We start from the raw sequence: 26,521 nt of genomic DNA, 5'->3' as shown, positions 1-26,521 counted from the left end.
CTTGACATAATTAGGTGGAGGGAATGATGCAATTCATGCTTTAGTGAATTCTTACCATCAATAGTTCAGTGAAACATAACATAGGCAGCTTTGAGGAAACACCTTTTATAGTCACCTGCACTGTGAAACATTAGATGGAGGAAATGATGATATTTCATTAGTGTAACATGGGGACACATCCCCCCAAAATACCCCAATGTCTTTGAGACAGGGATGCATGGGGGACAACGTCTCCAGTGGTGCCACTAGTGCCACATGTATGGTGTTTTGCCCACCACGGTCCTCCTGCCACCCCCAAATTGAGGCCCCTCTGTCCCTCCTGCCCAGAAACCTGTCCCCCCCGTCCCCCCAGGTCAGTGTAACTATATATTTCACGCCATAGTGAACTATTAGCATCAATAGTTCAGTGAAACATTGCATAGGTAGCTCTGAAGAAATACACTTTATAATCTGTTGCATGGCAGACAATATTTCAAGCTTCCTTGAATTACATTAAATATGAACATATATAATATCTGAACACTACAAATCACAGGCATTTGAGTTTTCTTCTATCTTGTTATTTGGGCATACATAAATGTATTGTTAAAGTGGTGACCTCCTTAGGTTGTTAAGTGCTTCCTTGAGCTTTGACAGGTGTTGTGATGATATCCACATTCAAATAAACGTGGATATAGGTTATAGTTATGTATCTGGTGGAAGATAAGTATAATCTGCACAGTTAAACATTATGCCACTGTAAATTTGAAGGATACAATTAGGGGGAGGGAATGATGATATTTACCGCTAGTGAATTCTTGTCTTTGATAGTTTGGTGAAACATTGGTGGCTCTGACGAAACATCCTTTATTGTCAGCTGCATGGTGGATAATATTTCAAGCTTCCTTGGACTACATTAAAATATGAACTTATACAATCTTTTAAACTGAATCACATGCATTTGAGTTTTCTTCTATCTTGTTGTTTTAGCATACATAAATGTATTTTCAGCACTTATACGAGCAGTACTTTTGTAACCTATACAATTATGTAAAGACTGAGATTGTACATACGTTGTAAATTGCTTTCTTGAGCTTTGACAGGTGATATAATGATATGTGCATTTATATTAATGTAGATATGATCTATTTGGAAAAAAGGATGATATGTGCAGTTAAACGTTATGCCATTTTCTGGATTGGATTCCTTTCTTTTGCAATAGGAGTTTGAATAGCAAACCCTGCTAAATATTTGCCCGGATAAATTAATGGTTATAAAATTGAAATACTTCCTTCTCAGATGTGACTTCCATGAATCTGTGGCTTTTTTGGCAAGCATATTTAAAAAGTGTATTTTGACTATGCAAAGTGTGGCTACAACATATGTATATGTTTTCTTGTAAGTTTATGATAGTTGTCTTTCTAGCATCTGTTACTAGGTCATGTTAATACTTTAAGTTGCTACTATCACAAGCCAACTTGAAAATCACATGTATTTGATTTACAGTACTTTTTATGGCATATAATATATGTGTTTTTAATGCAGTCCAAGTTAAGTGCCACTGACATAGCTTGGAAGGAAAGAGAAGCTGCAGTTTTGGCACTAGGTGCAATTGCAGAGGGTTGTATCAATGGACTCTTCCCACATTTACGGGAGGTACACATAAAACTTTCCAGATGCATTACTTATTAACTGTGAAGTACTAGAGATTAAAAGTAATGCTGCTTTAGCATATGTTAATTTAAAAATACACAATTTTATGACATTAGCGTTATTTTTACTTGCTGCTTTCTTCACTACATTTTTTATGTCTATATTTTTTAATTGTGATAGATATTTGGTTGTTGAGATTGTTGACACCAAACCGATCTCCTTGTGAACTTCATAAAAGTATATATTCATGCCAACAAGGGCAAAGCTTAAAGGAAGGTTAATTCCTTGTTCCACAGAATTGAGGGGAAGGGGGACACCAGGGATGAGATTCAGGGACAGGTGGACCATGGACCCAAATTTATATATAATATTAAAATAAAAAAGGCAGATTGGTCCCCTTGTTTGTTGTTCTTTAATGATTGAATAAATCAGGAATTGACCAAAATAAGGACCTGGTGTCGGAGAAAATATATTGATAGAATTATGAAAAATGGCATGTGCCATTAAAGTTTGTGTGGTCTCAAAGACCCTGATTTGGCTTTGGTGGCAAGGGCTCCAGCTTTTGACCCTTGAAACTGGAGAATCTGACCAGATTAAATGATGAGGGTTGTGTACTTGTACGGATGAATATGATTGTTCTTGTATCTTTCTATTAATGATGAGAGGCATTTTAGAATGGCAGCAAGGGGTGGAGTGTAATGGGGTGTGTGCTAACAAAAATGCTTGCTTTTTTATTTTAAATTTGACAGCTATTTGCATGTCAAATTTTAAATTTAATTGTTAATATAATATTTCCAAAATAAATGCACACAAAATTTATGGAGTGTATTTAGTAATTGAAATTGTTTTGAAGTAATATAAAATAATTTTGAACCAATTAAAATAGCTCTAACTGATATTGCTTGGTATATTTTAGAACGACGTAGTTAAGATATCTATGCTGGTTTATATTCTTCTCTCTTTCCAGTAGACTGTCTTTTAGAAATTCCTGGTAATCTCAGCAGAAACTCAAAACATTTGTGGAATCTTGATAGCATTCACCACAATCTCTCCCTAGCTTGAGGTGATGGTGATGGATGAATTAAGAAAGATTTGGACACAACCTTCCTAAAGTTGAGATAAGAGAGCATGCATCTGAGCAAACATAAACAGTAACTGGTGTCTTTAGTAGGTTGTTTTTCCTCCAATATCATGTAAATCATAGATGCAACTGGCAGAGTACTCTCAGAGTTGCAAAAACTGGCTGATTTTTTTTCTCACCTGACAAGTTTTTAGGACTTTTACTGGCACCAAAAACTCGTCAAATTTTTGGCAAAAACTTGGGTGATTTTTTATTAAAAATTTGTTCGTAGTTTTATAACAACAGTTAAAGGCGAATAACATCCCAAATTAATTGCTAGAGTTAAACTGTCATTTATGTCAAAACTACAGATTATATATTTTCCTGTGACTTAGAAAAATCTCTGTGTTTTTGATCCTTCGTATATAGCTATTTTCTGTCTTCATAAAACAAAGATTCAGAATTAAATTCTTACAGTATTGCAAGAAACCACGATGAAGGTAAGAAAAGCAAGGTTGTTGGGCAAAACAGGCACACAGGGAGGTTTCTCACAGTTGCGTGTTTTCATGCTGGTGGTTTATCTTCAAGACACCTGTACAAAATGGCAAAAGGAAAAACTATCATCTGGACAAATTTTTGAAGATTGATCTCTGTTGATTGCTGGCTTTCATTGGTGCCAGGTCACACTCAAACGAAGGTCTATGTCAAAGCAAATATTAGAGTTGTCAAAACTTTGATTAAACTGGGTGCCTAGGTGTAAGCCTGATAAACTAAAGTACTCAGCTACATTCTTTAAAACCTTCAATCACAATCTTGCTTGAATAAATTAATAATTAGTGGCAATGACAAGACAAATAAAATTTGTGAAGTTCTTGGTTTGTTGATCAAAAGGCACGTTGAAGGAAGTTTATGAAAACAGTTGAAAAATGAGGTCACTGTATGTATGTCTGAGTCTTGTGAAAGGTGAGAGGTGAAAGAAATCAATACTGAATAGAGGCTTATAAAGTGACTGCAGATGTATGTCTGTTGAAATTGTTTTGGAGAACTGTGATTTGGAAAGGGAGCGCAACTCACTGAAGAGTTCAGTATCAAGGTATTATTCAAATATTTATTATTTAGCCCCCATGAAGACTAGTGACTGGTTATGCAATAGAAGGTCAGAAGTCTACTGGTAGTGAAGATCTTTTTCTTTCATTCTGTTATTGATATCAGTCAAATGCTTTAATAACAGTGACTACAGCTTATGTTGTGGAAGAGTTGATGCTCTTAAGAGGGGAGGGATTTGATGACTCCTTAGGTTTGGAGCCCTTACAGTTGTAATTGGTTTCAGATTTGTGAGGCTGGATTAGGACAGTCGATCCTTGCATCATTACTCACTATGGTTTTTCTCCGTTGGGTTTGCATGTCATATTGTTGTGCACTCTCTCATGGTCTCATGGTGCTTCTTATATATCTTTCATTTGATGCTTTAGTTTTAAACTTGTGGTCTTCATTAATTTCTTTTCTCATTTGTTCTTTTCACTTGTATTCTGCTGGGGGGGGGGGGAATAGTCTTATAAACACTTAGTGAATTGATTTGTATCTATTTGTAGCACTTGTATTCTGCTGGGGGGGGAGGGGGGGGGGGTAGTCTTATAAACACTTAGCGAATTGATTTGTATCTATTTGTAGCACATTTGAGGTGGTTTTTGAAGAGGATGACATCAGTGATTGTAGAGGCAAGCTATGGAGGAGGGGGGCGGATTCGGTTTCACACTGGATGACATTGATTTGAATGAGTTTTCATTGCTATTGCCAAGGGAAGCTAGAGGCTGCACTACCTCTAGGATGGAGAACGAGCCATAGACTGAGTCAGACATATTGAGCAAGAAGGCAAAGTCAGGCCTAGTGCAGATTTCTAGGACTCGACCTTCTAGTTCTATCTCTCCTTTAGCATTTACTAGATACGAGAAGAGGACGATTCAATTGTAATGATGTATTTACTTGTAGTATTTAATAATTATTTACTATTTTTAATTTTGCTTCCAGCCATCATCATTCTTCACAAGAGTGCAATTTTGTACGCACTCTGTGTTTAAATATATCTAGACTAAGATCGTTTCTTTTGTGTTGTCATTTATTGACTCATTGGATGCATCTTCTCATTGACTTTTGCCAAAAAAATGCATTTCTAATTAAAATTTAAGAAAATTTTAAATTTCTCGAGTTTTTGGCTGAAAACTGGCCAAGTTTTTCTTGATTGTCTTTTTCAGGCCTTGGCGAGTTTTTGGCTTTGGCAATTTTTCCAAGTATGATGTAAATATTCCTTTTTCTTTCAGGATTAGCCATTTGAACGTGTGATTATGCTGTTCACTTGTTAAAAAAAAGACGACTTAAATTAAAATTGTTATTATGACTGAGAAATTGTGAGGGCACACTGATGTCTCTGTGATTGTTGAGGGACTTCATAAAGTTCTCGAGCTGTCAGGGGGGCTCCCAAATTGCGCTTCCTGGAGTCACCCAAGACTGTCCACTACAGCTTGATATTCTTGCAACATTACTTCCTGGTGGTGTCAGCGGGGCAAAGTCTTCGAGGGATGTTCTCATTTTGGAAATTGCCATTTTGAGGGGGTTGACACATCCCTGTGGAACTATGGATTTCCCCCTGGAAGTTGCAACATCCTTGTGGAACTATGAGTTTTTTCCCTGGAAAGAGTGCAATTTGGTGCCTCATGCTACTGTATCAGAGGTCACAGCAGGGGTACATCAGGGAAAGTGTACATTGGCACATATAAAACACATTTATATTGCCTCTTCACTTGACAAAATTATCTCTAAATTTCAAGCAATCTTCATTAACAAATTAAGTAACTAGTTTGTAGCAAGACCCGAAGCTTTAAGACAGCTTGAAACACACTCGGATAGATACCAAATTTCCTTCGCAACCGGAAAGCTGAGAGACACCCATTTTAAGTGTTCTAACTTGGAAGACTTTTAAAAGTGCACCACTAGTCACTAGTTCACCATTGGTGAATGTTCTGTTAACAAGGGCAAACGATAAGTTCACATCCCATTTAAGTGGTCATAATGTCCCCTTATAGATCTTCCTTATTTTTCTAAGTAATAAAACTCTAAACTGCAATAACAATCGCAGAATTAACTACAAGTATGCAATCAACTGACAAATTGCGGTTTTTACAGTTTATTAAATAATTCAGACTAATGCTTAGTATTCTGCTGTAAATATTCCTCCCATCTGCATTGATCTTCTTTTATTTAAATCCCTTTGAAACATCTTAAAGTCTATGTGAATGATGAGTTTTTGGCCACTAACTCAACGATGGAAATTATGGGGTTTTCATGTCAAGTTACCAAACTATGATTAACGGTTCACAGTTCACAGTTCATGTTCCAGAGTGATAATAATATAACAATGCCTTCAAACTATATGTTCCCTTTTTGATTGATCTTCCTTAAATAACTTGTTGCTTTACTAAACACAACCCTTAACATGCCTTTTGAACATTAGTAAGTCTATTTTTTATTTAGTTTTAATTTATAACATTTATTACCTTTAGTGTTCTTATTATTCTTGGCAGCTTGTGATTATGATTACATGTTTTGCCATAATGTTAGGTGGGAGCATTGTCATTTGCCCTTTTTGTAATTGCTTTTTCTCAAGCCATCCTAGAGAAGGATGCAAAAGGATTTTCTCACTCTCCCATGTTGCATCTTTTTCTAGATATGATTTGATTGAATCCAAAATTTTTTCATGGTTTTATTTCTTATCTTTCTTTGTCTACATTGTATATGACCTCATGTATTGAAAATTTGAAATCGGTTTGCCCTTCATCATTCGACGGGGTTAGTTTTAACTTTTAACAAAGGAACAATTTGACTCCCAAAAGCATCATTTCTTGTAGTGGTTGTATATGTTATTTACATTGTACCATACATGCTACCTGTCCATTCGCAAAATATATATATTTTTTATAACATCAGGAGCTTCCCTAGTAATGCCTTGTAACATATGTACCCCTCACTTTTCTTGATAGGGACAAGTTTTGGGGATGGTTTTTTTCAAGGCCATTTTTTTGGAAATGACAATAGATGACTATTGAAAAGATAGGAATTTTGTTAAATATAAGAAAATTTCACATATTTAGAACATAACATTGGTAAATAATTTATTACATACATTATAGATCACGAATACCATAGTCGGAAAACTTGCCAAGGCCTGTAAAAAGAAACGTTGGGAAAAACTCCACTAGTTTTTGGGAAAAGCTAGGCAAAAAACAATGAAACTTAAGAAAGAAGCTTAAAATTAATTAGAAATGTCTTTTTCCCACAAAATTCATTGAGAAGATGCATCCAATGAGTCAATTATTGAGATCATGAAAGAAACAAGCTGTGTCTAGATATATTTAAATGCAAAGTGGCTGCAAAACCTCATTCTCACGAAGAATGCAAATGGCTGGAGGCAAAATAGTAACTACTTTTTGTAAAAGTAAAATTGTAGATCATTACAATTACATCTTCCTCTTCCCAAATCTAGTAAATACTAAGGTTGAGATACAACTAGAGGGTCTAGTCCTAGAAGCCTGCATTGGGAGTGATTGTGTTGTTATATGGAGCCTAATCAGACTTGGAGGTTAATTTTTCTCCACTTTAATTGGTGTGGTTTTCCCCCAAATTTTTTCAACAGGGGTTTGGGGGTGGTGACCCTTGCGGGGTTTAGGGGCAGTGCCCTTGGTCCGTTCCCTGTTGCAATATAGGGCAGGTTCAAGGGGCAGCACTCCGTGAAGCCAAAAATGCGCTTTATAATTGTACAAAGGCATTGGGAGTTATTTTTCCCCCTTTGCAAAATATGAGTGAAGAACTAATAAATGAATTTGACTGGGGCCATTTTTTTGCCTTTAAATGCTGATTTTGTACTGTGGTAGAGTTTTAATGTAAAACTCAGTTACCTGCTGAGTTTTTTGTGCAAGTAAAAGTCACAAAAACTCACTAAGCCCAAAAACTTGGCAAGTACTTTGCGAGTGTGCCATCTATGACTAATTCATATCATTTGTGTTAAATTGATAGTTCACATGAGAGTTGAACAAATTATCAATTATCAAGATTCAATTTGTAGGGAAAGTTTAGAATATATAGGAAAATTTCAAATCTTTATGAGATAACATTGATAAAGCATTTATTATATCCATTATATATCCTTGATAGATAACATTTATGTTGAAGGGTCAGTTCACATGGTAGTGGAACAAATTAGCAAATGTCAAAATCTAATATCTGTGCATTTGTGATATTTTTAAAAATATGTAGAGTTGTGAATAAAATTAATTTGTAATATTTTAACACAATCTTATTTAATGAAAAATTTAGGGTTTTTCTATTTTGGGTTCTACCCCCTAGTTTCTTTTGTTGTTGTGGTTTACCCTAATAACTTCAATGCCATTGCCATTTTCAAAGTAGGACCTTGGGGTTCCTTTTCCTGCTACATCTGGTATTACTTTTGTGTTCTATTGACCTGCTTTGATTGTGCTTTGGATATTAATATGTTTCTTGGTATTTTTGGAACTGCTCTTGAACGGTGCTAGAAAGTTAAGCTGCGAGCAGTTTGTTCTTCGTAGAAGGGTTTATAATCATTAATGCGAGACATGGAATTACAAGCACTTAAAATGAGATTTTGGAAGAATAGTTCCTATGAATCTCATGTTGGTAATTTAAATCAGTAAACAATCAACTGTATGTTGTGTGTCTATTTAATTCAGCATTGGCAATTTGTTTCTGTTTGAGTGTGCTGTAGTTTTTAGTGAGTCTGGAGATGCGTGGGTACTTTGAGGTGCACTTTGGTTGATATCCCACGGTAATCTAGTCACAATTATTACCCTTACACATTTCGTTAAACAGTTCTTCGTTAAACAGTTCAATCAATACCCAGTTACAGATTTATTTCCAAAGTTTTGCCCTTTTATTTCTTAACACTCTGTAATTGTTCTTAAGGATATCTAGAGTTACAGAGAAATGCACGAATATTAGATCATTCATGATTTGAACTAAAACATTCTTTGAAAGGCAATTTGAAATATTACACAGCTGACTTTTTTTAATAAGGACCAGATTGTATCTATTTTTGGTGCTCACATATTAAATTGGCAGCTTCTGGAAATACATAAAATCTAGCATAACAGTACTCAACCACTTTCCCTCTTCAAAATTATAGAGAATGCAAATGACATGAATCCATCTGATCGAGCATTAAACATCGGCTTACAAAAAGAAACATGTTTTTATCTTATTGCATTTGCTAGTCCATGGTGGCCAGGCCATAAACTTCTTTCACTGCATAAAAACACTAGTGACACTTCCAATGCCTGAAACCTATGACCCACAAACAGGGGTGTAGAATCTGATCAATCACAGTAGACTTGAAGAATGAAGGACCACAGATCCAATATTGTGAATTCACACTTCTTTGACAGTTTGTATGACTCACCGAAGATATGAGTCGCATCAATTTGTTATGTCCTCCCACTATGACAACTCCAGGTCAGTGTGCTTCAGGAGTGGCTCCACATCTCCAATGGTTTGGAATGTTAGTGCTGAAATCTCATGGCAAACACAGAGACGGCAATGTAGTTCATGGGTATATATTTTGTCAGTGTCAAAATATCAATCCATCAATTGCTAAAGTACATTCATAACCTTTAATTATACCGTTTAGTTGCATTTGATCCTTTGTTGAAGTTGTTTATTTCCACTTTATGGGTCAAAAATAATATAAATTATTTGCCTTTGCTGTCAGCATTTTGCGACTTTCAGACAAGTAACTTTGTGATGTGAAAAATGCTGTCATTGTTTCTCCTAGTTGGAAAATATTTTCTGAATTTATTTTTCTTATACAAATGTTGAAATGTGCAACTGTTTTGTCTTATATTGCAGATGGTTTCTTTTCTTGTGCCTCTTCTTGATGACAAGTATCCTTTGGTGCGGAGCATCACATGTTGGACTCTTTCTCGGTACAGTAAATGGATTGTTCAGGTAAGACTATTGTTTTATTATTACAGGATTGTATTTTATATTTCATTTTGTTTTTGAAGTCGGTATTGGTGTACATTAGAGCGTCTTACTTTATAGTTTTCTCATGTTACATTTGCACACCTACAATGCATATAAATCTGTCAGTGATTTGAAGAATTTGTGCTATTGAGTTTTTCCCTGTGGTAAAATTACATATGCTACAAAATTGTGTGACATATCCCTTGTGATACACTACTAAGTAATAATGTATACATCATAAGACATTCTTTTGACAATGGATCATCTCATCGACGCATAGTTCCAAGACTCATTAAGACAGGCCAAGACTTGGCGAATCTTGAGCTGAGTGACTCTTGGTGATTATGGAGGACCTGAACTTGGACTCAGCTGTAACATTTAGCTCCCCACCTTTGTCTTCAAGTCAGTCTCATTCTCATTAGTAAAAATATATACATGAAATATAACATTTATGTATAAGTCACACCTTTAAGTTATATTTCATGTTGTTAATGTCAAGATGTTTGAGAGTGGTTTTAGATCTCTATGAGCTAGAATGCAAATTTTAGATTTTAGAAGATTTAGTCAAATATCAGCAATCAACAGGCTCATAGCTCCATTCTCCCGTTCTCTCTATTTAACTCACTTTATCTACCTTGAACTCTAGACCTATCTCTAGGAGTTACAATGCAAATTCTGCAATGAGCAGGCTTCTATCAACATTCTCCCATTGTCTTTATCTGACTCACTTTATCCAACTTGAACTCTAGACCCCCCATTCCCCCACCCTCTCTCTATATCCAAGATTTAGAGCTATCTCTCTATCTTTCACCTTTAAACCCTTGCAAGGGTTGCTACCTTCAACCTTGTTTTGGCAATGATCATAAAAATGTACATGATACATATCCTTCGTTGCAAATCATTTCTCTTTTGCAGCTTAAAAAATATTATGGCTGCTATATAATCTAAGACCTACATTAGATAACTTTGTAGGAAGGATTCGTGCTCCTTTGTGAGGATATTTGTTTCGAACATTTGATTTCATATTCCATGAGTTTTGTATGCATTTGAGAATATTTATATATCTAAGTATGCTATTTGCAGAAGCTACAATTTGTGTTTATGCTTTTGTGATTGATGTAAACATGTGTATGCGAATGAGTTAGCTTCTACTTGATGATGTTATTGTGTCTATAAGGTTTATTAAATAAAGTGCGTGAAACAATTGTTAGATATGTTTTAAAATCTCTAACTATTTTGTTTTTTCCATTTTGGCAAGACTTGTCAAAGCTTGAGTCATTACACCTGTGTCCATCCTGAGTCTGAGTCTTGCTTGTATGCATATTAATGTAGATACTTGCCCATTGAGGTATATATGAATTGGTATTGGAGTATCCGTTTCTTGGAATGTAAACATTCCATTTTTATGTGTATTTTCCTATGCTCTCCCAATTTTCTTGGATGGGGATGCTAGGGGACGATGAGACATGTTTTTGTTATGGATGTACTTTCTGGCCTTTTTTTAGAGGACAAGGGATGGCCTTTTTTCAGCCATCCCTTGTCCTCTAAAAGGATATATCAAATATTCATATGATAAAAATTGATATGACATCCACCATATGCATTGGAGAATGTTTGTAGCATGGGTAATTGAATAGGAATTTTGTTTTTTATTTATACATTTGACCATGAGTTGATAAAGATATATCTAATTGGTGTATATATTCGAGTGAGGGATTGATTATTAAAGTATTATAAAGCCTTAAAGACTAATATTTTGTTGTTGAACTCATTAAGAAAGGGAAATGATTGAGTAAAAAGATAATTGGTATATTTTTGTTTGATCTTAGGATGGATTGTTCTATGAGTTGCTAGTGCAAATACACTTTTGTATTAATGAAAATGGTGCACCCTTTCAACTATGACTTAACTCATATTCAGTAGTATACTGGCTATAGTATGCTGACATTGTCTATGACAATCCTTTTATACCACAAACAAGTTAGCCAACAAATAAAACAAGATAAAATTTGATTGTGCCTTTTCTTGTGAAGATGTAGAGATTTTCAAGAGTGGATATATATTTTGTAGATTTTGTGATCATGATTCATAATCGGTGTTACTTTTTAGAATTTTCAATTTAGTACACCACTCTAGGGTTTGGGTGTAGTGCCCCTAGCTGCCACTTGTGGGGTCTATAGGCCACATCCCTGGCATGTCCATATCATAGTATAAAGCAAGGTTGAGGAGGAGAGCCCTTGAAGCCAAACTGGAATTAAAACCTCAAAAACCACGTAGTCCTCAATGATGGACACCATTCTCATATTTTGTTAGTAAATCCTAATGGACTTGACATATACCAAACAAGCATTGTAAGGTTGAAAATCTTATTTTCAAGTAAGTAAAATTGCCCTTGGATGCGTTAGGGGACGGAGCTGGGGGGCATCTACACGTCTCTCGGCCGTGCCTTAATGTGTCCTGCAATATTTTGAAGTCCCATGTATGCTTCCTAAAGATTGTCACTGTTTCCTTGAAATGTCTTCTATAGGGGACCAATGTAAAAGACACACTTCTCCCCTAGAGCATGTATATTAGCTTACTTCTTAACTACTGTTCTCTTGTTATGTGCCAACTTTCCTCTCACTCTATTTTAACATCCCTAGCCATTGTCACTGCTCTCTTCAATCTGGTATATCCATAACTATCATTTATTATTGCTCATTCTTGTTATTGGTTGTGTAGTTTACTTGCTTCCAGTCATGCTACTTCATCATCTCTTTGCTTTCTGTCTAGTTTCTATTAATGGTTTATACTGCTTGCTGGTTCATCTTTAGATAAATTTCCCCATTCCATCATTTATCATTGATTTAATCAGAAAATATTTTCCCTTACATTGAGATTGAGGTTGGTGAATTAGTTTTCAGTGCAAAACAGGAGGAGTTTTTGGTGTGAAGATGTCTAGTAGGGCGGGGTTATTCTAGAATGAATTCTCAATGAAATCATGAACACAAATATTGTATAATGAATGATGCGATGTAATGAGCCAATGCAATATTGTGATGTGCAGTATGTCCCACCTGTGGTTTTTCGTCATTTCAACTAGTGACACTTCCAATTGTATGAATGAAACTATTGGTTTTTGTCCATGGGGGTTTTTGCACATCACCAACACTTAATAAAATATATTGACTATATCCCATTCTCTCTTGAACAAGGTAATCTTAGGTGTTATTGGATATGTTTAGATGAGACAATTTGGAGGTTCCTAATGTAAGGTTTTGATTTCACTTATGATAGAATTGGTTGTACAATGTGGTTCACTGGTTTCACAAAGGGACGCACACATGTTACTGGATTATAAATGCAATTCTCTCTCTCTAATAAAGTTGTTTCCAAATACATAGTGAAAAATTAGGGTTTAGAGAGACGAAGTTAAAAACTTGTAGGACAATGATAATGATGGATGATGCTTCAGATTGACAAATCCCATAAACTGATTTTTACTAGAAGAGATTACTCACAATGCCTTAAACAATGCAATCTTCATGTGAAACGAAGATCTTTTATACTGTAAACATGCATTCAAGTACTCAATAGCGATGCAACTCAATTATGCAGCACAATCCATTTAATGCTGCAATTGAGTTCAGACTATCTACACAATGTAACTTACATCAGCAAGGTACAAACAGTATGAATTGGAAATTCATCCAATATCTTTGTATTTCACCATTAAAATCACTGAACTGAAACTATCATTGAAGAGTAGAAATGATGCATACATTGGAAAAACATATGAAAAACACCATAACATCAATGCTTCACTTGCATTAACAGCAAACTTTTATTACAACAATTCCTATTCATTGATTTTCTATTCCTACGTAATAACCTCTTCTTGGATTATTCACTACTTGCCTTATTAAGGTGAGAAGCTCTGCTTTTTATAGGCATTGCTTATAATATCAATTGTGGAGATTAAATCAACACCCAGGGCATAGATCTGTCTTCTAGAAACATTAGGATATATAAATATAATATCTTCTAACTACTCCCACTAGAAGATGAAACAATTGTACTTACTTCACTACATGACAAATTCACTCTTTCCAAGGTGTCACAGGAGAATAAGACAAGAATATGTTCAAGAAATATAATTGGCACCACACATCACTAAGATTTTCAACAGTGTCAATAGAGAAGGCTTCCCTTAAATTGGAGAACAAGAGTGGTGATTCCACTCTACAAAAGCGGAGATATAAACAACCCTTCTAATTACTGAACCATCATGATCAATCCACTCTTCGGAAAGTTATTTGGCAGCATGGTAGAATAAAAAATCAATAAATGGTCTAAAGCAGAAGGCAAAAGAACAGAAGGGCAAGTAGGCTTTATAGACTGAAACACTCTACTATAGATCACGGCATCACTCTCAGATATTTGATAGAGAAAGTTTGGGACACTCAGGGGGCCGAGGCTTTTTGTTGTTTTGTGGACTTTAAAAAAGCATTTGACATAATGCCACGTAACAAACTTTGGGACAGAATGGAAGAGTTGGAAGTTCTTAAAGAACTTAGGTCTGCTGTTCACAAATTGTATGAGCAGGTCAAAGCTAAAATCAGAACGATGGAAGGGCTATCAGAGGATTTTGGCAGCAACATTGGGGTTAAGCAAGGGTGTCCGCTACCTCCAATGTTATTTGGGCTCTATATTGACAAGTTAGAAGAATGGATAAACAAGACCAATGGTGAGGGGGTATAGCTGGCCCACTTTGTGATAAGATTGCACTTATATGTAGACGATCTCATAATACTTGCTAGAACGGCTAAAGGTTTGAAAGAACACTTGAAAGCACTAGAATTTTTTTGCCATGAAGTGGTAACACAAGCGAACACTAGCAAAACAAAAGTTATGATCTTCTCGATGAAGAAGAATAGGGGTATACAGGACGAGTTCCTGTTTGAGGGTAACCCTCTTGAGATTGTGGAGGAGCACAAAATACTTGGGCATAGATTTTCATAACAAACTCAATTGGGATACATGCAGATCAAAAAGGATCCAAGGGGGTTGGAAAGCGTTATATTCTTTACAAAATAGGTGCAGGAACGCAAAATTATGGGATTGGATGACCATGAAAACTCCTTTTGGTTTGCTGGTCTCTCAGTTTATTTTATACGGATGTGAAGTGTGAGGCGGTAGAATGTTCGAACAGAAATGGCGACAGGTAGAAAGAATTAAAAAATACTTCATCACATGCAATCTTAAAGTCAAGACCATGGTGCTGTATGAGATCTTATTGGTGGAGGTGGGTTCCTTTCCATTAGAAACTATCGCATTGGTTCGGATGCTAAGCTATTTAAAGAAAACCCAAGGTTTAGAAACACATCGCTGGCCCAAGCTAGTCGTAGAGGAAAAACTTGTCAAATGGAAAAGCACATGGATGAAGCAAAATGACGAATGGATGTGAAAGTGGGATATCAACATCCATAGAGAAGTTTGTCATTTAAAAATTTCGCAATATTTTATGGACAAGGCGCATAGGGCAAAAAAAACTTATTACATTAAAGAATTTAACCCCCCTTCTAGTCATGATGAAAAGGCCTATATAAGAGCACTTATTAATTGTAAAGCAAAAATGTTGATGGCACAACTCAGAACTAGTTCACACCAGCTACGATGTGAAACTAGTAGATGGCAAGTTCTAAAGGAAGGGTGGGCAGACAAAACGTGTTTATTTTATAATATGGGAGCAGTAGAGACGGAGCAACACTTTGTCAAGGATTGCCTGACATATAGTGACATCAGATCCGGTTATACAGAGATATTGTAGAACAAGAACTTCAACTACTTATTCGAGGAAGATCAAGTGAAGAGAATGACTCTGATTATCAAACTTCAGAGAAGGAGAGACAAGTTAACCAAAACTTTGTAGCTAGATTAGTTTTGCTCTTGCCTTGGGGGGTTGATCATGTGGGTCCCATAGGCTACTTTAGCCTCGTGGACGTCATTAAAATCTATCATTATATCTGATTTGAGTTCAGAAAGTCTAATTCTTTTAACACTAAAGCACAATTTGACTATTTCTCCTTGAAATATTTCATTTTTTCACAACTTTCTCTAGGTGTATTGTTCCGTGGTTACATTTGCCTATGAGTACTGTTAGTGTTTTGATCAGAAATAATGATAAACAACAATAAATAAAAGAAGATCAAAATAGGTACAAAAGACACAATATCTTATCTTGGGAAAATCCTTTAACTTGAAGGGAAAACCCTTCACCATAAAAAAATTTCTTTTATTAATAATAAATGAATAAGTACAATGCTTCCTGCTTTACACATTGCTTTATTTCACAAAGCAATCGTATATATATATATATTCAGTTTAGAGACTCTACATATCACAACCGAAGGTCTCTTCGATTTCCAAAATAAAGTCTCTTCATATTTTCAAACACATGACTCTTCACATGTTGCATGTTTTTCATATAATGAGACACCTAGCACACATTGGATGCCACATTGTGCTCATTTAATATGATGGAAATATCATCATAAATAGATGTTGACGCAATACAAAGGTCTCATCTCAATATCAACAGATAGCAAAATGAGAGATAAAGATCTCTATCACAGCTACAATGTTCAACATGCCTTAGCAAGATAGAGATCTTTAGTATGGTAGGTGTACATATCTGCAACCAAAGATGTCAATAATAAACTCTTATCACATAGATTCTCATTAAACATTGTTATCTTAGCATAACATTAGTCACCATAGTTACATTATAAGCACATAAAATTAAAATTATGGAGTCACACAACATGACTTCCACCATGCCTACTTGCAGAAGGTGGATCTACCATACCTACTTGCTAAGGGTGGAATGAGGGCTTTCACCTCAGACTTATCCTAAAAAAGAATGCATTTCCACCATGCCTACTTGTAGAGGGTGGAACAAGGGATTTTGGCTTGAACTTCTTCTGCAGAGAACTCATGACGACATGTGTAAGAATGGCTAAAATTCTCTCAACAGAGACTCCTTAGCAAGGACGACATTCTCACATTTTTGATTATCATTATAAAATCATTGATTTCAAGTTGACCAAAGAAGAAGCTTTAGCAGTCACCTTGCGACACAATTTTGTAGAGAATTAGACATTCTTGCTGTCTTGCAAACTCGTTCTAAAGATGAATAGTCTCCCTTTGAATATCACTTGTTCCTTTTTAATGAAGATACATATCAATTTAGTTCCATGATTGCAAGGAACATCCTCGTGTTGCTTTGTGCATGACTTTTGCATATGATCTCTCATCATCTGATTTCTTCTTGGTGCACCCTACAACCAAGAGGGATTATCAATAACTCATAAAATCAACCTATCATAAAGAGAAATATAGAGATCAATGTTAAAAGCATACATTAATCAAAGATGTAATCACAAAATACGTATCTGTAATCTCAGTACACAAATATATATGAATTAATATAGAGTGATGATTCATATCATAAAACATGCTAAACAAAATGTGACATTAACAAAATGTTGAAGTTCTATCTTTGACATAGTCATGAAGCCATTTGGGATAACCTAGTTAGTAGTTATAGGTTCTTGCATAATATCAAGTCAGAATACATACCAGTGGTGTTGTATAGGCTCAGGGAGAAGATGGTGTTTTATGGCCTCGTTGTTCTCCCTCAACGTACAAGTCTTTCTATGACACGAAGATTTGATCTGTACAATATTGGTCTTTGTCGTGATTGGTAGTTAATATGTCTTTGCATTAATTTCCACTATACATGCACCTTCGGTGCGAGCTTATTTTTGGTGCTAGACAAGATCCTTGGGCGGGGCAACCTCCCCTGTACAGAGACACTCGTTGGTCCACCAACGTTCACAATACAGGACCATTGTTCCCTGTATTACGCTGCTGTGTGGTTGCCATTTTTTTTTTTTTCTAGTTTAATTCCTAATCTACTTAATTCATCTTGAGGTACCCTCTATTGGCTTGGGTAATCCTACTTGTTGCCTTCGCCTTTCATGGTAGGGCTTCAACTTAGATCCACTTACTGCATTCAAGATCTTCGTTCATCCAATGTCCGTAGTTTGATAGCTCTATTTTTGTCCACTTCCCAGACCTAGTATTGACCAAGCCACTCGACCTTGAACTTTCTCGGCTTGATCTCATTCCTCTTGTTGTATTTTATCACCACTTTTCTGGGGTGAACATAACATGTTTGAGGTGCTTGTCATGCCACACGTTGTCTTTTTTGTGCTACCTTAGTGGCTCACTGCGCTTATCATTTGATGTTCATCCAATTTGTTTAAATGGTGGAATCTCTCCAAAAGGCTTTCCATATCCCCCGGTTTGTTTTCAATAGTCACCCTTTGGCTTGGAACCATGAACTCTATAGGGACAATGACTTCTTGTCTGAACACCAACTGGAACAATGTTTGTTTGTTTGTCACTTTGTAGGTTGTGTGGTATTCCCAAAGTATAGATGGTAACTTCTCCCAATCAGCTTGCTATAATATGCACGACTTGTATATCATTGACACCAAGATCTTGTATGTAGCTTTTGCTTGGTCATTGGCTCGAGGGTTAATATGGACTTGATAATGAATGAAAAACCTTGAAGTTTTTTGTGAGCAATTGAATGAGATGGTTCACAAAGTGACCTCTTCTGTCATTGGTCAACTAGATGGGGATGTTGTACCTTGTAATCATTTGTTCATATATAAACCTCGTCATACTCACTGTCAAGTTGTCTGATAGAGTCCATGCATCCACCCACTTTGTTAGGTATTTTGTCTCCACCACAATATACCAACTCCTCCGAACCCTACTTGCCTTCAAAGGCTTGACAAAAGCCAAGCCCCAATGCTCAAAAGGTTCTTGTACATGAGAAGGATTGAGAGGCATGAAATCCCTCTTCATTGGTTTCCTGACTCTTTGACAGGTATTGCAACTTATGACCCACTCCTTGGTGTCATATAAAGTAGGCCGCCACAATCCTGTAGGTAGCACCTTCTGTGCAATTGTGTTTGATCTTAGATGTTCTCTAGCTGCTCCTTCATGTTCCTCTCAAAATGCTCTCTACTTCCTCTTCCATGAAACATGTCCTAAATACTTTGTTGGGACCCATGTTTTATAACAGACCGTTAATCAATTGAAAGGTTTGACTTCTAAGTACCAACTTTCGTCACTTGCCCTGCTGGCATGTATCTCGAAAATTGAGAGGTTGACAAGTACTTTTCGATGCTCTTAGAGCACTCCGGCAAGATTGCAATGTGAATCAAGTGTGCGTCAGGAAAGTCATTACTAACTCCCTCTCGTGACTCTCCATACTTAATTCAAGAGAACTGATTTGTGATTACGTGGCTCCACCAAGGTCACTCGATGATGGTGAAGGTAAATCCTTGTAGTAGCAACAACCATCTGCTCACCCTCCCTTGTATGATTGGTTTATTTACCAGGTATATTAGTGCATGGTGATCCACGTAGAATGTGAATGATGTCGCCAACAAATAATGTTTGAACTTTTGTACAACATAATCCATTTCGAGAGCCTCTCATTTTATGGTACTATAATTGTTTTCTGCCCTTGACAACAATTTGCTAGCAAAATAAATAGGGTAGTCTAAGTCATGATTGCCCACCTTCACTAAAGCTGCAAAAATTGCAAAATTTGAAGCATCCACGTGGATGTGGAACTCCTTGTTCCCATTGGGATATGCTAGGATTGGTGCTTCAACCAACCTTGTCTTCAACTCTTCCAATGAGTCATCTTGTTCCTTTCCGCAAACATAAGGTTTCCCTTTTTGTGTCAACTTGTCCAAAGGGCACGCCACTTGAGCAAAGTTCTTTATACGTCATCTATATTAGCCAATATGGCCTAGAAATGACACTTGAAGTTGTCACAAGTTCTGAATTGGTTGGCCTTCTGTTTCAATGATATCACAATCATGGACACCCATTTACTTGTTTGTAAAGATGATCCCCTCCTTGAGCTTACACTCAATATCTTCATTCACCCTCACTTTGTAGTTTTTATTCATTTTGTAGGGCCCTTTTCGCACAGGTATGATTGCAGGTACCAGAGGAATACGGTATACGCACAACTCAAGCATTACACTTTGGAGGTCCTTATAGGTCTATGCAAATAAATCCTTGTATTCCAAAAAGATCTTGAATGGCACAACCTTTTACATTGGATTCCAATCATCTTGTATAAGCATATAATGCGGGTTTTCCTCATCCCTGCGGTTAGTGATTTGCAAGGATGGTTCTTCACACTTGATTGGTCTCTAGGCATTAAATTTGTGGGCTTGGGTTTTGTTGACACAGGCCTTCTCCTCATTCACCCTCACTTTGTTGTTTTAATTCATTTTGTAGGGCTCTTTTCGCATGGGTACGATTGTAGGTACTTGAGGAATGCAGTGTACGCACAACTAGAGTAGTACACCCTTGAGGTCTGTATAGGTCTATGCAAATACATCCTTGTGTTTCAAAAAGATCTTGAATGGCACAACTTTAACACAGGACTCCAATCATCCCATACAAGTATATTGTAGGGGTTTTCCTCATCCCTATGGTTGGTGATTTGCAAGGACGGTTCTTCGCACTTGATTGGTCTCTAGGCATTAAATTTGTGGGCTGGGGTTTCGTTGATGCAGGCCACCCCCTCCTTGTACTCCCCATATTTTGACAGGAACAAATCTCTCTTCGACACTTCTTTGACTTCCTCCACCTTTAACATGTAATTGTAAAATAGCTCTTAGTCTTCCATTTGCCAATAGCAGAGCCAATTTCATCATCCAAACATTCCTTGAGTTCTAGAACACCTTCAATGTTAGGTACCATTCGGTTCCTTCATCCATTTTGACATGTTCTCCATCTTCCTCTTACTTTGAGGAAGATGTAATTTCTTCGCTCATCATCTAGGTATGATGGTCGATAATAAATTTCCGTCTTTTGCTCTCCATAGAGAGGGTGGGTTTTCTCCAGCTGTGATTGACCCTCGTCACCACTAGCCACCCCTTGTGGAGAATGGCTTCGTATCCTTTCTTTTTTAGTTGAATCACAACAAAATCTAGCATGAATGGTTGCGTTCCTTTGGTGACTTGTTGGACCATTAATGTTCAAGGGGTTTGATTCCTGTTGGTCTGCACATAGTAAATTGAAGGTTGAAGGCCAAATAGTTGGTTTCCAGAGTTTCTTCCATGTGTTCTCTGGAAGGACATTTACCCTAGATCCATCATCCACAAAGGTATTTGTCAGAAGAGTTCCTAGGATATCCATCTCTACGTCTACAAGGTGTCAGCCATTGTTCACTGCCAAAGCACTAAATCCATTGTAGAGCCACTAGGAACATCGGTTCGTTGAGTAGTGCTGAATTATACGGAGAAGTTACTCAACACTGCTGTCCACAACTGAGTCATGGTATTAAGCTGGTCTTGGACTTTGGCTGGTACTTCCATTTGTAAGATCTGCCTTAACATATTTCAACTTTGGCCTTCCGTATCCTCTACTTCTTTGTACAGGGGTTGAAATATGTGGCTTGTTTCACTTGGGCATGAGTGATGACTAGTACCTCTTCTTTACCCATGCTTTCGTGGATGTTGAGAAGGTTAACGCCGACTTTCAGGCAGCTAACATCCTCATGGTCCCTGGGGCCACACCATCAATAAAACTTTTGTGGTGTGTCCTTTTGACAATTTGGGGAGAAGTGACCCCACTAGTTGTATGCTTGGTACTAGATCGTCCACTATCCCTAGGTATCATATTGTATCTTGCTTCTATTACTATTGTCAATATTTCCTCTCCCTTTGCGTCCGTTGTTTTGGAACCAGCTTGATGATGCATTGTTGTTTCTTTGTGGGGAGGGCTTGCTGCCCCAAAGTTGTGTAAAGAGCACTTTTTGGCTCCTTGTCATGTTGTATGGGCATTCCTTGGTGGAATACCCCATAACTTGGCAGATGTCACAAAATGCTTTTCTGGGGGCTAGGACCCTTTATGTGCCTGTTCTCCTTGCAATTAGTGCACCACAGTTTTCATTGCTTATGCCTGTACTCCCTTTCATAGCTTTTAACTCTTTCATCATTCGTTCCATATCCTTTTGGAGAGCTTGCAAATTCTTATTCGACTCGCCGTCATTGTTGCTCTCTCTCGACAAGTCATCACTCTCTAACGAGAACTTGCTCCTCTTCTTAGAAATTTTATCTTCGATTTCATGATTCATGGCTCTGTTGTATTATCAACGAATGTTGTGGGCAGTACTATCTTCATTTTCTTCTTGAGAGAAGGCTTCATTCCCTCCACGACCCGTCTTTTTTTAAATCCGTTGAGCGACTAACTCTCCATCTTTCTCAACAGTTCCTTCAACCTCAGATAGTAAGCTCTCATTGTTTCCTTCCTTTGCTTCGTATTGTAGATTTCAACAACTATTTCATCGTCATCGTGAAGCAAACGAAATCCAATCTGAAATTATTTCCTCAGGGTATCCTAGGTATACATTTTCGCTTTTTCACTTCGGAGTACTAGTCAATTGCGACTCCTTGCAGGGTTGCCGAAAATTGTTGGATCCATTTTTCCTTGTCTATTACTCCGTTTTTTGACCAATTTGTTTTGTAGGTGCGATAGTGTCTTACACGATCCTCCTTCCTGTCACTATTGAATTTCGGTAGCTTTTGCTTCTATGATGCCATTCTTCTACTTATGTTACTTTTGGTCAGTTGTGCTCCTATACTAGGTGGGTTCACACTGGGTGGGTTGGAGCCATTAGAAACAATAGTTCACCAATATAACTGGGGGGGGGTGAATCAATTACATGACACTTTAAACATTTATCCTCTTAAACAATCTTGAGCGTTCAACCAAAGTAAACAATAACTATAAAGAGATGCACATAAACAATTACACCAGATATGTTGACTAGGGAAACCCTTGATCAGAGGGAAAACCTCGGTGGGAATGATGCCCACAAGATGATGTACTAATATGACTATTCCTTGTTAGAGGATGGACCCTGTTAGGAGTCTTATTATAGTATTTAGTACAAAGAGTCCCTGTTAGGAGTCTTTGAATCCATGTTAGGAGATTCCAACCTTGTTAGGAGTTTTGGGAAGGCAGCTGAACCCATTGTCCAAATAGCTTCAGGATCAGATCAACGAACCCACTGTCCAATTGACCTCGGTACTATTCCTTTCAGAATAATAGATGTGAAACAAGGTTTACTTCTTCCTTTGTCCAGGACGTTGGACTTCTTCTCTTTCAGACCATGCAATCAGATCTGGAACTTTGTTCTTAGTAACAATAACCATTAAGGTCAACTCTGCTTTGCTGCTTAATAATTCGCAAGTTTCTTCTATTCTCTATATGTTAAACACGGAAAACATCTTTCCTTTATACCATGCTCAATAATAAATCCTTGAGTCGGCTTCTCATTTAATTATAACACGTTAACTAAATAAATACACATTTAATTAATGCTGTTGGCTCACAGTTATAAACAAACTTTCACACGTGCGACTTCCGTACATGCGCACTCTTTGACGTCATCAACAGCTAGTATACTGTCTCCAGTTGACTACGCAAGCCCTCACTATATTTGTGATGAATTGTAGCAATCACCCAATAGGAACTGCTTTCCTAATATTGTGTTACCATAAGGTTCTCTGTAGTTTAACCATATCTTCCATACATTGTCACATTAGGTTCTGCGCACTTGCCCTTGTAACAAATACACATTGTAGTATGCGCTAGAAACTGCGCATCATCAGATAAGTAATATAATGTTCTCAATACAAAAATCACAGTTTGTTGTTCTGTCAGTCTTTTACAAACTTATTACTATGTTGTCATGAATGACAAACATGGTCATGAATAAATCACATCAATGTTCTGTAATGCTCCCCCATAGCATCAACATTCATGCTAACAGGAGCTTGATGGATTGTACTCACTGTCGTGCCTTGGTGTCCCTTTGACACTCCTAGCAGCATTGTGTTCTGGACGATCCTATCTCTGTCCACCGCTTTGGTCCTATTATAGATTGATTTGGTTAAGTGTTAATTAACTGTGAGTGAATTTTCTAATTGAGATGCAAACAATGAACAAACTTGTATGATAGCTAAAATCATGAAAGGATAAAGCATTTTAAAGCAAGACAAATGTAAATATGTACTTTGCTTTTAAAATCTCCATGGAAGGATTTCGATCTATCATCCACAAAGATGTATCAATGCTTGTATGTAGATGATGAATTTGGATGTCTTGACAAATGCAAATAGCTCCACCAATACCAAATCATAAATCCATGAAGGTAGATATGCCCTTGAATTCTTGAAGGGTTTAGCTCTTGATAACACCTTTTAAAGTTTGCTTGAATGAATGATGCCTTGGATGATTCTTGCTCTGAAATAAATGCTTGATGGACAAAAATGAATGCTTGCACCTATTGTTAATGTAGTGGATGCCCAATGAAGAGAGAAGACTTTCTTTTTATATCGATTTCAGAATACAAACTGAGAAGGGCAGATTTAATAAGACGAGAAACAAATTGAAACCCTTGAAGTGGGCTTGTGATCTGAGGCAAAATTCCTTTGGTAAGGGACGATCTCATTTCTTAATTAGGGATTAGGGATGGCATTACCCTTACCTTGAGGATTCTAAGCTCCATGATGCGCTCTGAGATCTCAAGGATGCAAAAAGGACAGCTGGAAATGGGCAAAGCTTGAGAACATGGAGCAATAAGAGCAAAAGTGCATTCATGGACCTAGGAGATTGTTAAAGGGAGGCTAAAAGGTCTTCAATAGCTAAGTGCTTCCATTTTAAGACAAAACACATTTACCCCTACTTTGGCGGAGTATGAGCTGCAGGTGGAGCAGCTAGAGTGATTGCAGCAGGCTTTGCTATGGCATGTCAAATTTGTCTCTCCCCCTTGACCAATGTACGGTAAAGTAGATCAAAAGCATAAGATGATCTTGTCAAGTCTAAGGAGACAAGGAAACAATGAAGCCCCCAACAGACTTGAGGTCTTATCGAGTCCAAAATCAAGGCAATAGAGATATCTTTGACAAAACAAAAAGCAAAAACAATGTGATCAACTCATCTGGTAAGATTTGTCTCACCGTGAATGACACAAAAAGGCATGTTGCAATAAAAGATGGTATTTTCTGTAATGTTTCTGCAAATTTTGTTCTAAAAACTCAAACTTTTATAATGCCTTTCTATTGCTGAAGATGATCTTCTTAATGTTCTGAAAGTAGGAGTTATCACCTTTAACTCTGATTTGAATTTGTTTTATATCTGCAATAAATTCGTATAGGTAGTATTGCTTGAGGGAGCAGCCTAATGTGTATTGTGTGTCCTCAAACTACAATAACACCTACCCTTTATATCAAGACCAAAGGGCATGTCCCTTAAAGGCACATGACCCTCTCTAGGTCGGCCCAAACACCACTTGTAGAAATCAGTGCTTTAAGGAAATAATAAAATGTTTAACTAACATAACAATTTGTTATAGTTAGTACAAGATATAATTTTTGCCAAGGATCGCCGCCCATCCTATTGCCATGTCTAGTTTATATATATGCTTTCGTATGATATAATGGGAGAAGATTAAGGTGCGATCTGCGCTTCTCAGACTAGTATGAATATCATGGTTAATATTTAACACTCCCTCTTAACTTGATAATCACACTAAGAGATAACATATCTAGCATCATAAATTACAATGAATAAGCATAGATTGATACTCTATATCTATCTGAATCTTTTGAGAAAATGGTATCATGCAACATATGATACTGAGTCATATAACCATCTTGTGATACGGCTTATCACGTATACCAGTGATGTCAGTATTGCATGTGCAATACATAGGATAAAACCTGAAGAACGATTAAGTTCTTCATTAATCCAGGTTGTGATTCATAGGAACCAGCAATCCTATATCACAACTTGATTTTGAGTTAAGATCTACCAGAACACAGGATAAAGTCTGAAGAATAAATTCTTCCTTTATCCAAGTTGTGATTCATAGACATGGAAATGCTTATGTCACAAATGATCTTGAACTCACCTAGATCTAATAGTAGTTCAACACTGTTCAAAACATTATCTGAGGGATTGTCATCTCTCATAATGTCTTTTATACAAGTATTCATTACCTCAGAGATCGTCACCTCTTAAGTAATGAATACAGATGGTGGAGCCCATAACAGTCAATAGCCTGCCAAATAAAATTATTTTATTAATAATTTAAAGAATACAAATGAATTACAATTCAACCATACCAAGTCTTTTCCTGAAGTGATCTATCTTCACTCTAGAGAGAGGTTTGGTGAGAATGTCTGCTGTCTGATCTGCAATGCAAATGTCTTCTAATTTTACAGTATTCCTATCACCTATGTACCTTATCTCTTACATAATGGTAAGGAATCTTGATATGCTTGGACTTGTCATGGAAAACTAGATTCACCGAAAGCTTGATGGAACTTTGATTATCACAATGAATAATCGTAGGATTCATGGCTTGCCCAAATAATCCCACTAGTAACTTCCTCAGCCAAACTACTTCTCGAGAGACCATCACTGCTGCAATGTATTCGACTTCTGTGGAGCTTTGTGCTACTAAAGACTTTTTTTTGCATATCGAAGATATCATTTTTGATCCTAAACTGAAACAATGTCTTGAAGTACTTTTTCTGTCTTTAACAGTTCCACCCCAATCCGAGTTAGTGAATCCATGTAAATCTAAGTCAACTTTCTCATATTTGAGCCCAAGATTAAGAGTGCCTT

At 36.8% G+C, this 26,521-nt stretch overlaps 1 protein-coding gene across 1 annotated transcript in view; it reads left to right on the top strand.

The window, feature by feature from the left end:
- Positions 1-26,521, top strand: part of LOC149530771 (transportin 1) — a 74,716-nt gene that overhangs the window by 26,087 nt on the left and 22,108 nt on the right. Inside the window, exons 13-14 of the mRNA XM_089808586.1 lie at positions 1,525-1,635; positions 9,620-9,718. Of these exons, the coding sequence (XP_089664712.1) occupies positions 1,525-1,635; positions 9,620-9,718 (210 nt within the window). The remainder of the gene's footprint in view (positions 1-1,524; positions 1,636-9,619; positions 9,719-26,521) is intronic.

The sequence above is a fragment of the Cupressus sempervirens genome, chromosome 11 (assembly GCF_028749045.1).
Source record: "Cupressus sempervirens isolate cs-2001-9-10 chromosome 11, ASM2874904v1, whole genome shotgun sequence".
NCBI lineage: Eukaryota > Viridiplantae > Streptophyta > Pinopsida > Cupressales > Cupressaceae > Cupressus > Cupressus sempervirens.
The sequence above is the reverse complement of the archived record's forward strand: the minus strand, read 5'-3'. Positions and strand labels throughout refer to the sequence as shown.